The sequence below is a fragment of the Hemitrygon akajei genome, chromosome 28, assembly GCF_048418815.1.
Source record: "Hemitrygon akajei chromosome 28, sHemAka1.3, whole genome shotgun sequence".
NCBI lineage: Eukaryota > Metazoa > Chordata > Chondrichthyes > Myliobatiformes > Dasyatidae > Hemitrygon > Hemitrygon akajei.
The window spans coordinates 36,482,353-36,497,547 of NC_133151.1; the positions used below are offsets into that span (position 1 = coordinate 36,482,353).

The following is a 15,195-nucleotide window of genomic DNA, read 5'->3' on the forward strand; positions in this document are numbered from 1 at the left end:
AATATAATACTGAGTTATGGCCCTCCGCATCTCCCACTTCTTCATTGACGACCTCATCTCTGCGAGATTTAGTCCTTTCGCAATATTTACCAAGTCTGTCTTTGTGGCCTCCTCTAGCGCCTTCAACGTCGGGTTTTGTGTAAATTCGTCTATGTCCATCTTTGCTGGTTTCCCGTCTGGTTACCCACGCGACCAGATCCAAGTCTGGACTTAAAAGCCCGATTCACTGGCACTCCAATTTGGTATCAAATCTCGGACGAGCCCCTAAGTTGTTACGAACCCCGTAACTGGGTGTCTTACCAGCAAAAATAGGAGTATCCATTGAAGTCTGATGATACTATTTTTAACAGTATTTATTAGTAAAAATACACAAAAATAATATCAATGCAAATATACAGATAATATACATCATCAATACTAAACATAAAAGTGCGGGTATAATAATAATCAATAAGAAATAAGCTCTATCGTTGTCTAGGGGATAATGAATTGTCCGATGGAAATATAAAGTTCGGTTCAGTTCATTCAGGCTGTGGTAGTTTGTTGGTCACTATGTTGCAATTGTTGGAGAGAGAGAGAGAGAGGGAGAGAGAGAGAAACAGCTATTGACTTGCCGACTTTCCTTTTCGATCTTGATCCGTCGATGCGTTGTTGTTGTGGCCATTCACGTATGACCCCTCCGTCCTTTAGCTAGACCGTTCTTCTGTGGCGGACTCATCACCCAGGCAAGGGTGGACACACACACAAGCCCCCACCGGTCTCGTAGCATCTCTCCTGGTGCGTCTGAGGGGTGTTTCCCCAGACCCTACTTTTATCCCCACTCACGGGGTCTCAGGTGTCAATCAGGTTGGGATGATGCAACCCATCAACCAGACCACTCTGGTTGCCCCCTGAGGGGTTTCAATGAATTGAACAGTACTCAATACACAATCCTTCTCCAAGAGACAATAGCAGTAATCAGTGCTACTGTTCCGCTTTTGTTAGGAGGAGACATTCCACTTTTGTTTATCTCTGCGTTGTCACTCTCTCATTTCCTTGGTATCAGACCCAAAATAGTAGCGATTTTGTGATTCTCAAAAAGGGGGGGGGGGGGCGACTTTGCACCCTTCTGCCCATCAGAGTTGCTCCTCATTTGTAACACTAGTCTATACAACCTGTCCTTCTAACTCTGACTCCCCAGGTCTAAGCAAACATCTGGTATTTATTTTTTTCTGTGCTCTCTTTCTAGTTTAGGAACATCTTTGCTATAATAGGGTGATCAAAACTATAGTCAGTATACCCAGTCAGTCCTCACCAAAGACTTGTATATCTACAACATATCTTCTCAACTCTTATACTCTGTGCCATGAATGATGAAGGAGAGCAGGTCAAAGAACACCAACTTCACCACCGTATCTCCCTGAGGTGTCACTTCCGGTGAACTATGATTCACATGGACATTGTTTATATAAATTACAAACAACCAAGGTCCCGGTGTGCAGTGGAACACCACTTGACAGAGACCTCCAGTCTGAGGTATAACCCTCAACCACCAGCCTCTGCCTCCTGATACTGAGGCAATTATGAAACCAATCAATTACCTCCCCTGGATTCCATCTCTCAGAACTAATCTCCCAGACCAGAGTCAAAGGTCTGGCTAATGTCCAGATAGACAACACTCACAACCCTAACCTCATCTACGCACTTGTGAAATTCCTCGAAGAGCTACAAGATATTTGTCGGACATGATTTCCCTTGCACAAAACTGTGCTGACTGTCTTGAATCAGACCAAATGTTAGTAGATCCTGTTCCTCAGAAACCCCTCCAGTATATTCCCCAACACTGATAACGTGCCTGTAGTTTCCTGACTAGTTTCCACTCCCCTTTTTAAACAATGGCACGACATTAAAACAAAAGACCTTAAGTCATTGGAGCAGGATTGGGTCTTTTGGCTCATCCAGTCTGTTCCATTATTCCATCATGCCTGATTTATTATCCATCCCAACCCCATTCTCCGGCCTTCTCCCCGTAAACTTTGATGCATTTAATGATAATTAAATCCCACTAACCTCTGCTTTAAATAGACCTACTGACTGCCTTCATGGCCGCGTGTGCCAAAGAAACCCATCGATTGATCACCTTCTGACTAAAGAAATTACTCGTCTATTCTAGAGGGGCATCATTGTATTGGGGGTGTAGTCTGGTTCTCGATTCTTCCATTATTGGAAACATCCTCTCATATCAACACTACCTACGCCTTTCAACATTCAATGTGTTTCTATACGATGCTCCCTCATTCTTCTAGACTCCAGTGAGTACAGGCCCAAATCATCAAATGATCGTTATATCCTAACTCTTTCAGACTTGGGATCATTCTCGTGAATTTCCCCTGCAGCCTCTGCAATGCCAGCACAGCCTTTCTTAGAAAAGTGACCCAAACCTGCTCAGGATACTCCAAATAAGGTCTGACTAAAGCTTCAGCATTAGATGCTTGCTTTTATATTCTAGTTCTCTTGGCATGAATACAAATATTGCATTTGCCTTCCTTACTACATCTAAACGTGCACATTAACCTTTAGGGAATCCTCACTAGTACCCCCAAAGTCCCTTTACACATCTGATTTCTGTTCTCTCCCTGATTAGATGGAGTCTTATTCCTCCTCCCAGAGTACATGACCACACTTCCTTACACTGTATATTGTCTGGCACTTCTTTGTCCATTCTCTAAATCTGTCCAAGTGCTACTGCAGATTCCCTGCTTCCATAACACTGCCTGCCGCTCATTCTATTTTTGATTTATTCACAGACGGCCTCAAAACTGTCAATTCCACATTAGTCTCTCTCCAATCACATGTAACATCAAATGGTGCCTGTGATGAAGCAACAATCTCTCCCGTGGCCTCCACAGTGTATTCTCTAGCTTCTCACAAAGTACAAGAATGTACCGGATAAGGCCCTGGAGATTCAACAACCTTAATGCATCTTAAGGCTTCCAATATAGATCCCTGCTAATTTGAATGTGGTCTAAGAAATCACAGCTGATTCCTGCCATTTTGGTAACTCCATCACTTTCCATAATTTTCTCAATGGTGAAATAAACGTCAGAAACATTCATAGAAAGCCTCTCCCATTTCCTTCAGTTCCACACACAGATGGCCATCCTTATCTCCACGCGGAACAATTCTGTCTAAATTCCCTTTTCCTCTGAATGTACCGAGAGAATCTCAGGGGATTTTACTTGCTTTTCCTTCCAATTCTTGATATATTGTCCTTTTACACTCCTAATTTTTATGGGAGATCGTATGTCTAATAATATTCTCGAACAATTTCCTGAGCATTGATCCAAGCCTCATCAGTCAATAATTTCCTGGTTTTCCTCTATTGCCTGAGGAACAACATGCCCTGGAATATCAGCATTCCCTTCTCTGATCTCACTATCCTCTATGACCACACTGATGAATACTGATGTGAAGTACTGGTTCAGTCCTTCACCCACTTCAGACATAAACTCTCACCTTTGTCCTTTTGTTGTTGTACCCTCTCCATAGTGCCCCTTCTCCCCACAATCATTTCTTGTCCCCGTTTGAAACTTCTGATCCTGTTTATCTTCTCTCATGCTTGCTTCATATTGCCAGAGGCCATCTCCAATTTATACACCTGAAACATTCTTTATCTTTTTCTTTCAGACTGAATTCATGACATCTCTTACCATGCCCGTCTGCCAGACTTTATCATCCTTGTCTTTCCTCCACACATAGAAACAGTCTGAATTCTGACCTGATTGCCTTTAACAAATAGTCACATGTCAATCACAAACTACTCTGCAGATGCTGAGGTCAAAGCAACACGCACAACACAGGGTGTCGGCCCGAAACAGTGTCTTCTATGACCACCTTCCCTGGTTAGACTATCCACTTCTATGTTAAGAAACATCCCAGTATTCTTCCAACATATGCAGTGATATCTAAGCCCCTGAGTCTAAGGGAGTCCCAGTCAACATTGGGGAAATTAGTCGCCCTCTACAACGACCCTGTTGTTTTTTCATCTTTCATTCCCCGCTACATTTCAGTTTCTTTACCTCCTGCTGGCATTTGGGAGGCCTGTAGCACAACTCCGTCAGTGAATGCACCTCTCTTATCCTGAGCTCTATTCACACTGTCTCACTGGATGAAGCCTCCAGTGTGTTCTCTCTTAGTCTCTTACCCACAATACCATGTAAAAGCTGATCTGCCATCAGACTCCTCCTGTATGTCGATCCCACTTCCCTGATTTTATAAACAGTTATTTTGCTTCTCTTTAAATCTTTTTGGTCATCCAGCATCTCCATTCCTCTCAGTTAGGGGATTCTAGTGTTTGTTACACAGTGCTTTGTTGTTGGTAGAGTGGACAGTGAAGATTCTTTGAGAGTACAATGGGATCGAGATGACCTGGGGAAGTCGGACAAAGAATGGCAGATGGATGTTGATGTGGACAACTGTGAGCTCTTGCATTTTGAGAAGTCCAACCAGGGAAGGACCTGCACAGTAAATTCTTGTTCCTTGGAGAGTATTGCAGAGAGAGTGTCCATGGAATACAGAAACATCATTCACTGAAAGTGACAACACAGGTAGTCAGGATGGTGAAGATGATGTTTGGCCTATTTGTCTTCATTGGTCAGGGAACTGAGTTACAGGATTTGGGATGTCATATGACAACTGTAATCATCAAAGTGAGATTGCACTGTATTGTGCACAGTTCTAGTCACCCAGCTACAGGAAGGATGTCATGAAGCTGGAAAGTGTGGAGGGAAGTTTGATGAGAGTGTTACTGACACTGGAGGATTTGAATTATTGGCAGAAGTTTGGACAGACTGGGACTCTCTTTCTCACCAGAGAGATTAAGGAGCTGTCTGGTGACCATCCAAAGGTTTAGAAAATCAGTAGGCAATCACTCTTTGTGTCAGGGTAGGGAAGCATAAATTTACAAGACAATTGTTTAAGGTGATGGTGAAACATTTAAAGGCTACCTGACAGGTGGGGGGATGTTGCATGTTTGATTAAGGAGACCAACACTACAGTAATAAGTGAGGGATTTGATGAGGCCTTGTAAGTAGAGGTTTTAAATAAAATGATGAATGGTGATTTTGATGGGATTACACTGCTCACCTCCCAATAGGCTCAGGTATTGTGGAGCAGACATGTTGGTAAATCACACAGAGGTGTAATGGGAACAGGCTTACAGCAGTCGGGCATTTTGACTTCCCCAGCATTAACCAGATTACCTTTGTATGAAAAGCTTCAGTTTCCAAGAGTAATTTGGCAGATGCAGGATCAGTTCATCCCTCAGCAGAAACTATATTTGAAAGGGAGAATGAGGCAACCATCAGCATTAACCGAAATGTCGGCTGTTTATTCCCACCATTGATGCTGCCTGACTTGTTGATTTCCACCAGCATTGAGAGTGTATTGTGTCAGAGAGAGTGAGTTAAAGGGGCGGGCGGCTTAGACCAGTGTCACTGTGTTTGTGGGTCCGAACACATCGTAGGATTTCTCAGCGCCTCCTGTAGAAAATGAAAAGATTTCTCTGTTACGGAAGCGCCCCGCTCCCCAGCTCAGTCCGAAGAGGGAATTAACCGCAAAGATTTAATTAGATTAAATATTTCAGCCATAAAGCAGAGAACAAGTCAACGATCGGGAGAGCGAACGCGGGCAATGCAGTAAGGAAACGGGTTAAAATAGAAAGCGCTGCCTTTAATCCCGATTAAACTTTCTTTCCAGCTAACATTCCGGTCTCAGGGACGGACAGGGACTAGTCAGAGTCTCCGCAGTGTCCGATTTGAATTGGAATCGGCGAGTTTTTGAGGAGAGAGAAACACAGAAAAATGAAGCTGCCGAGAGCTGAAAGCAGGATGTCTCCGCCCCGTCCGCTCGCTGCCTTTAAATTGCTCTGTGCCGCCGCCTTTCGCTTCATTTCTCATTCAGTTCTGATTGTGAGAAGGATTTATCAGAGTCGCCGACATGACTGAGACAGCACCCGCCGAAACGGCTCCTCCAGCCGCACCCGCCGCCGCAAAGAAGACTCCCAAGAAGAAGGCGGCTGCCCGGAGCAAACCAACCGGTCCCTCGCTGGGCGAACAGATCGATAAGATCGTGGCGGGTTGTCACGATAGGAAGGGTATGTCCGGTACGGCCATCATTAAGGCTCTGGCCGACAGCGGTGTCGATGTGGTGAAACTTCGCCCCCAGATCAAAATGAGCATCAAGAGGAAACTGGAAAGCGGCTCCTTGGTTCAGGCCAAGGGCTCGGGTATTTCGGGATCCTTTAAATCCGGTAAAGGAAAAACTGCCGTGAAGGTGGTGAAGAAAGCGAACAAGCCAGCGGCAAAGAAATCTGCCACCAAGAAATCTCCCAGCAAGAAGCTTGGCGCCAAGAAACCCGCGGCTAAGAAAGTGGGAGGTAAGAAACCAGCAGCTAAGAAAGCGGCAGCTAAGAAACCAGCGGCTAAGAAACCAGCAGCTAAGAAACCCGCGGCTAAGAAAGCGGCGCCGAAGCCCAAGAGCCCCAAGAAAGCCGCAGCCCCGAAGACGAAGGCGGCCAAGAAGCCGAAGTCGAAATCCGCGAAACCCAAGAAGACAGCAGTCAAAAAGTGAATTGAGAATACACCATTTGTGTGTATCTGAACCCAACGGCTCTTCTCAGAGCCACCCACATCTCAGAAAAGAGCTGATTCAGAGTGTTGTGATTCCCGCGCCGGGTCCGATTGAGTTTTCCGGGGGAACTTCTCACATGGAACCCGAGATTACCGGTACCTCTGACATTTGGTGCGGCCGTGCCGTCTCAGTGTCTGAAATGAGACGTGGATGCCCGAGCTGAGATTGAGAGATATGGGATGTGGGCAGTTTCAGGCCCAATTCCTTCTCCGATCCGGGAGAGAGTGACTGAGACTTTGACACCAGCGGAGATTCAGCTGAGTTGATTGGGAACTGCTGAAAGCTACGCGAGAGGGGAGGGGGCGTGTTGAGAGAGGGATCCGTCTCTGGGGACGGACTGCAGCGGGAGGATATGTGATAAACTACCCGGTGGCATTGCCGACTGACCTTCATGCGGGTCCCAGCTACAAAACTACATAATTAATTTACAAAAAACACCAATACCAAAAATGTACAAGAGAGTGAAATCTAATGTAAAAATTCACTATTTCCTGGTAGTCACCACCCCCCGAAATCCCCAACTGTACCCCTCGCGTCGGCATGCTCCCACTCCAAGCACAGCGGGCACGAACGTATCCCCATGTCCAAAGCAAACAAAACGGTAACAGCCGCACCAGCTGTACATGACAGGTTTGTGGGAGAAGTGAAGGGCCAGATGAGACCCTGACAGGGAGAGAGCGCGTTCATCTCAGGATGCATTCAAGAGAGTGAGATAGAGCTCTTATAGATAGCGGGGTCAAGGGATATGGGGAGAGGGCAGGGACGGGGTACTGATTGTGTATGATCAGCCATGATCACAGTGAATGGCGGAGCTGGCTAGAAGGGCCGAATGGCCTACTGCTGCACCTACTGTGCATTGTCTATTATCTCCTGTCCCTCGCTGAATTACCCTGTCTGCACAGAACTGATGCTCGGGGTCAATTACTGCAAAACCGATCGGGAAGGCAGATCGCTACTACAATAATGATCAGCTGGCTATAGTCCTTTCCTTTGCCGTAGTAGTGGCTCTTAAAAGAGCCGTTTCTGGTGTTCGGTGTGTAGGCTGGGCTTAGGCGCGCTCCCCGCGGATGCGGCGGGCCAACTGGATGTCCTTGGGCATAATGGTGACTCGCTTGGCGTGGATGGCGCACAGGTTAGTGTCCTCAAAGAGCCCGACCAGGTAAGCCTCACTTGCCTCCTGCAGGGCCATGACGGCCGAGCTCTGGAAACGCAGATCGGTTTTAAAGTCCTGAGCGATCTCCCGGACCAGGCGCTGGAAGGGAAGTTTGCGGATGAGCAGCTCGGTGGATTTCTGGTAGCGCCGGATCTCCCTCAGAGCCACGGTGCCGGGCCGGTAGCGATGAGGCTTCTTCACTCCGCCGGTGGCAGGAGCGCTCTTCCGCGCCGCTTTGGTCGCCAACTGTTTGCGAGGAGCTTTTCCGCCAGTCGATTTGCGCGCTGTCTGCTTGGTGCGGGCCATTCTGCTTCGGGAGTGAGAACACAGGCTGAAATACAGGAACAAAATAGACGAAACCGGCTCCAGCACAGGCTTTTATTCCGCTGGGAGGGCCGTCCCATCGCTTCTGATTGGCTGAACACCAACTGTCTATTAAAGGATCTGGTTGCTGCGATTGGTTTATTAATTTCAAGCAGGCTGGCGGCGAATAAAAATTTACGACAAAATGGAAAATTGTTAACTGGCGGTCGGACTTCATCCAATCAGAATGCACTGTGATTGGCGCACGATTAATTTCAAACCGCCCGCCAATTTCAGAGCACGCAGCTTGATAGAATTAATTGTAAATAAAAAACTATCACGGATCATGGATTTTCAGTTTCATTTAATATCTAATTCCCTCAGTTAATATTTGAATGCATGATTACGGAATCGATTCTCCAAACGAGGGAACTGATTTTTGTCCGAGATGGACAGAATGATTAAGATCGATATAAATGCATTCAACATTTACGGTAATCGCCGCCTGGAAAGGTACAATCGCAGCTATATATATTTCAAGCGGAATGATTAACCTATTTCAAATGGAACCAGATGAATATATTGATAAAAAAATAATTAAAATCTTATGGACACGGCTCCCTCTGTGAGGCGGTGGGTGGCTCTTAGAAGAGCCTTTGTGTTCTCGGGAGGAAGTGGGAGTTTTTCAGCCGCCGAAGCCATAGAGAGTGCGGCCCTGGCGTTTCAGAGCGTACACCACATCCATGGCAGTGACCGTCTTGCGCTTGGCGTGTTCAGTGTAGGTGACCGCATCCCGGATCACATTCTCCAGGAAAACCTTCAGCACCCCGCGGGTCTCCTCGTAGATCAGACCCGAGATCCGCTTGACGCCGCCACGGCGAGCCAGACGGCGGATGGCCGGTTTGGTGATGCCCTGGATGTTATCACGGAGCACTTTACGGTGCCGCTTGGCTCCGCCTTTGCCCAGTCCTTTGCCTCCTTTCCCTCTGCCGGACATGATGCTGCTTCACTCAGGTCGCTGCTCAGTGACAAACCGACTGCTGCTGTCTCCTTTTATACACAGCGCCCGGACCTGCCCGAGAAACGCGCAGAGAGTCAGAGGCGGGGAGGGGAGGAGACAGAGTCAGAGTCACGGACAGAGCCAAGACGGGCCTCTCATCGTCCAGCTCCGCCTCCACTTTGCCACACCCGCCAATTTCCAATGATTTATCCGACACAAAGTGCTCCAGCTCTATTTGTGTCCTCTGATCCTAGACTCCCCCACTATAGGAAACATCTTCTCCACATCCACTCTATCTGTGTCCTCTGATCCGAGACTCCCCCACTATAGGAAACATCTTCTCCACATCCACTCTGTGTCCTCTGATTCTAGACTCCCCGACTGTAGGAAACATCTTCTCCACATCCACTCCAGACAGACAGAGAGACATACTTTATTGATCCCGGGGGAAATTGGGTTTCGTTACAGTCACACCAACCAAGAATAGTGTAGAAATATAGCAATATAAAACCATAAATAATTCAATAATAATAAGTAAATTATGCCAAGTGGAAATAAGTCCAGGACCAGCCTATTGGCTCAGGTTGTCTGACACTCCGAGGGACGGGTTGTAAAGTTTGATGGCCACAGGCAGGAATGACTTCAGTGGTGCATCTCGGTGGAATGAGTCTCTGGCTGAATGCACTCCTGTGCCTAACCAGTACATTATGGAGTGGATGGGAGTCATTGTCCAAGATGGCATGCAACACGTACAGACTGGAGGATTTCTGGAAAGTTGCTGATTCTCCTGCTTTAAATTATAGGAAGTGCTTTTCCATTCCGCAAATCCCCGAGGACCTCAGTCTGTCCCTCCCCGGCCCCATGACCAGTGCGAGCGTCCTCACACACAGCAGTTGGTGGGCGAGGGTGCAGTCACTTCCAGTGATGAGAGGGTTAATTTATCAGAACAATTGTTCCTCTGGGTCGTGAGGGAAATGAAAGTCTGGTCACATAAAGGAACAGGATACATAGGCAGATATAAGGATATATAGACCGCTCTTCTGGGCCTTCTAAAGCCCAGGTAAAGTGGTGGCTGAGGAGCTGGTGTGAGGTGGGTGAGGGCTTTAGGTACGAGGATCATTGAGGTCCCGAGGGAAAGGTGAGACGGGTCCAAGGAGGGGAGCCAATATGTTTACCGGATCATTTTTCGTGCTACACGGAAGGGTTTAAACGAGCAGGTATGAGGTCCTACACAGTGATTTTCAGGAAATAGGTGAAAAAGCAGGACTTCCAGGATTGTAATTACAGAATTGTGGCCCAAACCTTGTGCTGGTGTGGTGAGAAAACAATTGCTGCTGAGGAACTGATGCAGGAGGGAGGTCTTCAGATTTACGGATCAATGGGCTCCCTTCCAGTCGGGTGGGAGACCGGGACAAACAAGGCCATTTCCATCTGAACCGGAGAGGAACCAATATCCTCACCAGGAGGTTTGATGGTGTCACTTGGCAGAGTTTGAACTAGAGTAGCAAGTGGGAGAATGTATGTATGACAAGACAGTCTGAAAAGAACGAGAGCTAATGGCAGGCCAATAAACATGGTGGGATTGATGGGCTGAAATAAGTTTATTTCAGCATTAGGGAGTATTATGTTGTCGGACGTTCAGGGCTGGCAGCTCAACATCTCTAGGTTTCATTGTTTTACATGTGAGTGGGGGGGGAGGGGGGTTATAAGATGCAGAGGTTACCCCACTGGGAATGTCACAGCAAACGGGAGGGCTCACTTACAGAGGCAATCTACAGTCACACGGATTGGATTATAGTATTGGCCCCCAATAACCACCGGGAGGTGGAGGAACACAGAGGTTTATGTTTATGGAGAGGTGCAGAACAGAACTGTCATAGTGGGAGACTTTATCTTCCCTAGAATTGACTGCATCTTGCTCAATGCTTAGATGCTCAAGATTTCTTCAGCGATTCCGAGGAATGTTTGAAACATTATGTACAGAGCCCCACCAGAGGCGAGAACAGACGGGAATTAGTTCAGGGAAACGAGCCAGGCCAGCTGACGATCACAATTTATTTTGTTCGTTAGTTATGAGTAAGACAGAAGCCAAGGGGCATTGATTGGGAGCAGCCACTGTCAGACAAGTCCACATCTGACATGTGGGAGTTGTTTAAAGACCAGCAGATCTGAGTTCAGGATCAGCATGTTCCTGTAAGGAGTAAGGACAAGGATGGTAAGGTAAGGGAACTTTGGATGAATGGAGAGATCCTGAATTTAGTCAGAAGGATATGGAAGGTTTATGAAGCTAAAATCAGACTGGGTATCTTTGGAATATAAAGATAGCGGGGAAATGCTAAAGCTGGTGATAGGAAAGGCCAAATGGGGCCTCAAACTGTCCTTGTGGAGTGGGATCAAAGATAATCCCAAGGCCTTTTGATTTATATTAGTTAAACAGGGATAACCAGAGACTGGAAAGGTCCACTCAAGATTAAAGGAGGAATGATGTGGTTGAAGTCAGACCAAATGGCTGGGGTACTAAATGCGTCCGTTGTGTCAATATTTACCGAGGAGAAGGAATTGAATGTCAATGAAAACAGTGTGAGACATGCTAATGTGCAGAGACGTGTTGAGATTAAGGAGCAGGCTGTGCTGGGACGTCTGAAAAGCAATAAGATGGATAAGACTCCAAGAACTGAACACATATATCCTACAATAGCGAAAGAAGCAAGTGAGCAGATTGCTGGGATTTGACAAGGATCTATGTCGGGGTTCCCAACTTTTTTTGCACCGCGGACCCATTTAATATCGACAATATTCTTGCGGACCGGCTGGCGAGGGGAGGTTTGTTAATGTATACCAGAATACAAGTGGAACTATAAGTCACTTATAAGTGGCTAATTAATACACTCAATTTCGTTTCTAAAAGGGTTTATCTAAAGAATTTAATATTAAACTCACAGTGCATATTTTCCTCCCATGAATATAGTGATAAGTCAATTATAGGGCACTTATGTCAATAGCATCATAACATTTTAAGTAACATTTGGATATTAAACACACAGCGCCTATTATCCTCGTATGAACATATAGAATCATTGCAACACACCAATATCGGTGAATCAGTAAGAGTCCTGGGCTTGTTTCCCTGCAATAAGGCGGTCTCATCGAGGTGTGATGGGAGACAGCAATACTCAAAGGGGGTTCCTTATGTCCTGACGAAGGGTCTCGGCCTGAAACGTCGACAGTGCTTCTCCTTATAGATGCTACCTGGCCTGCTGTGTTCTACCAGCATTTTGTGTGTGTTTGAACTTCCAGCATCTGCAGATTTCCTCGTGTTTGCTCCTTATATCCAGTCTATTCCGCAATTTAGTTTTTGTTGCAGTCGTTGCAGAAAACCCGGCTTCACAGAGATATGATGTTGGAAACGGAAGCAACGTTTTCAGTGCTTTCGTGGCTATCTCAGGATATTCAGCCCTGACTTTGATCCAGAATGCCGGCAGAGATGTTATGTCAAACATATTTTTCAGCCCACCGTCATTTGCAAGCTCGAGGAGTTGATCTTCCCGCGCTGACATGGATAGTTGTCATTCTCCCCTGAAGTGACAAATTGAGTTCATTGAGCAGGTTGAAGATGTCACACAGATAAGCGAGTTTTGCTATCCACTCCTCGTCAAGTGTGCTGCCAGTGGTGACGTTTTTCCTGAAAGAAATCTCTGTAGCTGCTCTCTTAACTCAAAAACCTTGGCCAGGGCTCTCCATCTTGATAGCCACCTGACTTCAGTGTGAAAGAGAAGGCGTTTGTGCTCTGTATCCATTTCTTCACAAAGCTGCTCAAACAGACGTGAATTAAGGGCTTTTACTTTGATGTGATTGATCATTTCAATGACGTCACTAAATACGCTGTTAAGATGAGGTGACATTTTTCGGCTAGCCAGCATCTCCCTGTTTATGACAGTTTGCAGACTGGCATTCAGGAGCAACCTCTTTGACTCGGGTAGTGAAACCAGACAGCCGTCCAGTCATAGCTGCAGCCCCATCTGTGCATATTCCACACAGAATGACCAGTCCGGTTTGCCTAACATGTAGTCATTGAAAGACTTGAACAGTTCTGCCTCAGTTGTGTTAGTTGGCAGTGGCAGTGCGCACAACATATCCTCGTGCACATCGTCTTGAAATATATATCGCACATAAACCAGCAGTGTTACCTTGTTGTCGACATTGGTAGACTCGTCGACCTGGATAGCATACCATGGTGACTCGTTAAGCCATTCCAACATCTGTGCTTCGATGTCCCCCGCTTTGTCATCAATTCTCCTTGAAACTGGAAGAGAAACCTGTGCCATCTTGTTAGCTGCAGCTTCTCTCAACAGTTCACAGCACATGTCCTTGGCAGCAGGCAGAATCAATTCTTCCCCAACAGTGAAAGGCTTCTTAGCCTTAGCAATACGGCAAGCCACTAACTATGACGCTCTCAGAACAGCAGCATTTGTGGAGGTGGTGGCTCTCAGCACTTGCTTCTGTCCCGCTTGCTCACGTTTTTTCCACTCAAAAAACTCAACTGATTTGTCTTTAAGTGCAGCCTGCTGGGACTCAAGATGCCGAAGCAGTTTTGAGGGCTTCATTGCCTCAAGAAGGGTGGAAGATAAAAACCAGGTGACTGTAGTCCAGTTAACTTCACTTCAAGTACTGGAGTCTATAATCTGTGAAGAAATAACAAGTCATTTAGAAAAGTTTAATGTCATTGAACTAAGTCAACAGGGTTTACAGTCAGATTCACACAGCACAGAAATGAGCCCTTCAGCTCAAATGGTCCACGCTGACCAAAGTTCCCATCTGAGCTTGTGGTCTGTAACCCCCTCACCACCACATTATGAACAAGACTATCCTCCTCATTGTCCCATTTCCTTGCATTTGACCCATATCCTTCAAAACTTTTCCTTCCCATCTACCTGTCCAAGTACCTTTTTAATATACCTGACTCAACCACTCCCCCGGCAGCTCACTCCATACACTGACCAGCCTGTGTGTGGAAAAGTTGCCCTTCAGGTTCCTAATTAATCTCATCTCAAACCAATGCCCTTCAGTTCCTGATTCCCCAACCCTGACAAAAACATTGTTATCTTTGACCCAACCCAGGCCCCTTATTATTTAATACACCTCTGCAATATCAGCACTCATTCTCCAACTTTCCAGTGAAAATAGTCCAAAACGCTTTCCACAAATCAATCCTTCGAGATCCAACAACATCCCCATAAATCAGCTCTGCACTCTTTCCAGCTCAATGGTGCCTGTCATATAGCATGCTCAATAAAACTAAACACTATTTATGAAATGTGGCCAAACCAACGTGTTGTACAACTGCACCATTTCATCCCAGCTTCTATATTCGGTGCCGTGACTGAAGGCCAGTGTTCCAAAAGCCTCTTCACCACCCTGTCCATCTGGAACCTGGTTTTTGTCCCTGTAACCTGGGTTACTGAATGTTAAGTCATGTTTGACAAACATACCAGAGATTTGAGACTTTACAGGGAAGTTGGAGAAGTGGTGATTTTGGATTTTCAGGAGCCATTTGCCAAGGTCCCACATGAAAGGCTGGTGCACAAGACCAGATCTCAGTACTGGGAAGGAAGTGTGTTAATATTGACTGAAGACTGGTTATCATACTGAGACAGAATAACAGGTCTGTTTCAGGCTGGGATGACATAACTACTGGAGTGTCCCAGCAAACTGTTCTGGACCCTCCATTATTTACTATTGATATTAATGACCTGGAGGAGGGGCAGAGAGTGAGGAATCCCCGATTGTCAATGACAGGAATGTGGGACGGGCATGTTCTGATTGGACATTTGGTCTCTACAACAGGATATGGGGAAGCTGGTGTCGGATACTTGGTAAATGGAGTTTAATGCGGTGAAGTGTGATGGCATGTGGTAGGAGGAATCAAAATTCACTACTATTTATGTGGAGATAAATTGTAAATGAGAGAAATAGAGAGGGGTCGAGGTGTTGCCTGCACAACAAAATAGAGACGGGTGCAGTGAGGGGTTCATAAGACCATATATGAGCAAGGTTTAGAGGTGAATGGTTC

General features: G+C 46.3%; 3 protein-coding genes across 3 annotated transcripts; 1 reads left to right on the forward strand and 2 right to left on the reverse strand.

The window, feature by feature from the left end:
- The first annotated feature begins 5,879 nt into the window (after positions 1-5,879).
- Positions 5,880-6,654, forward strand: LOC140717555 (histone H1-like). The gene has a single exon (XM_073031128.1). The coding sequence runs from the start codon at positions 5,977-5,979 to the stop codon at positions 6,607-6,609; it is 633 nt and encodes a 210-aa protein (XP_072887229.1). The 5' UTR covers positions 5,880-5,976; the 3' UTR covers positions 6,610-6,654.
- A 1,037-nt stretch (positions 6,655-7,691) lies between these two features.
- LOC140717556 (histone H3) lies at positions 7,692-8,168 on the reverse strand. Its single transcript, XM_073031130.1, has one exon. It carries the CDS (start codon positions 8,126-8,128, stop codon positions 7,718-7,720), a length of 411 nt encoding a protein of 136 aa, XP_072887231.1. The 5' UTR covers positions 8,129-8,168; the 3' UTR covers positions 7,692-7,717.
- Positions 8,169-8,810: 642 nt separating this feature from the next.
- On the reverse strand, positions 8,811-9,122 carry LOC140717858 (histone H4). Its single transcript, XM_073031579.1, has one exon. It carries the CDS (start codon positions 9,120-9,122, stop codon positions 8,811-8,813), a length of 312 nt encoding a protein of 103 aa, XP_072887680.1.
- Between the last annotated feature and the right edge of the window lie 6,073 nt (positions 9,123-15,195).

Bases quoted from the DNA above. Each gene is read 5' to 3' on its own strand.
- LOC140717555 (XM_073031128.1), top strand. From the start codon at position 5,977: ATGACTGAGACAGCACCCGCCGAAACGGCTCCTCCAGCCGCACCCGCC.
- LOC140717556 (XM_073031130.1), bottom strand. From the start codon at position 8,128: ATGGCCCGCACCAAGCAGACAGCGCGCAAATCGACTGGCGGAAAAGCT.
- LOC140717858 (XM_073031579.1), bottom strand. From the start codon at position 9,122: ATGTCCGGCAGAGGGAAAGGAGGCAAAGGACTGGGCAAAGGCGGAGCC.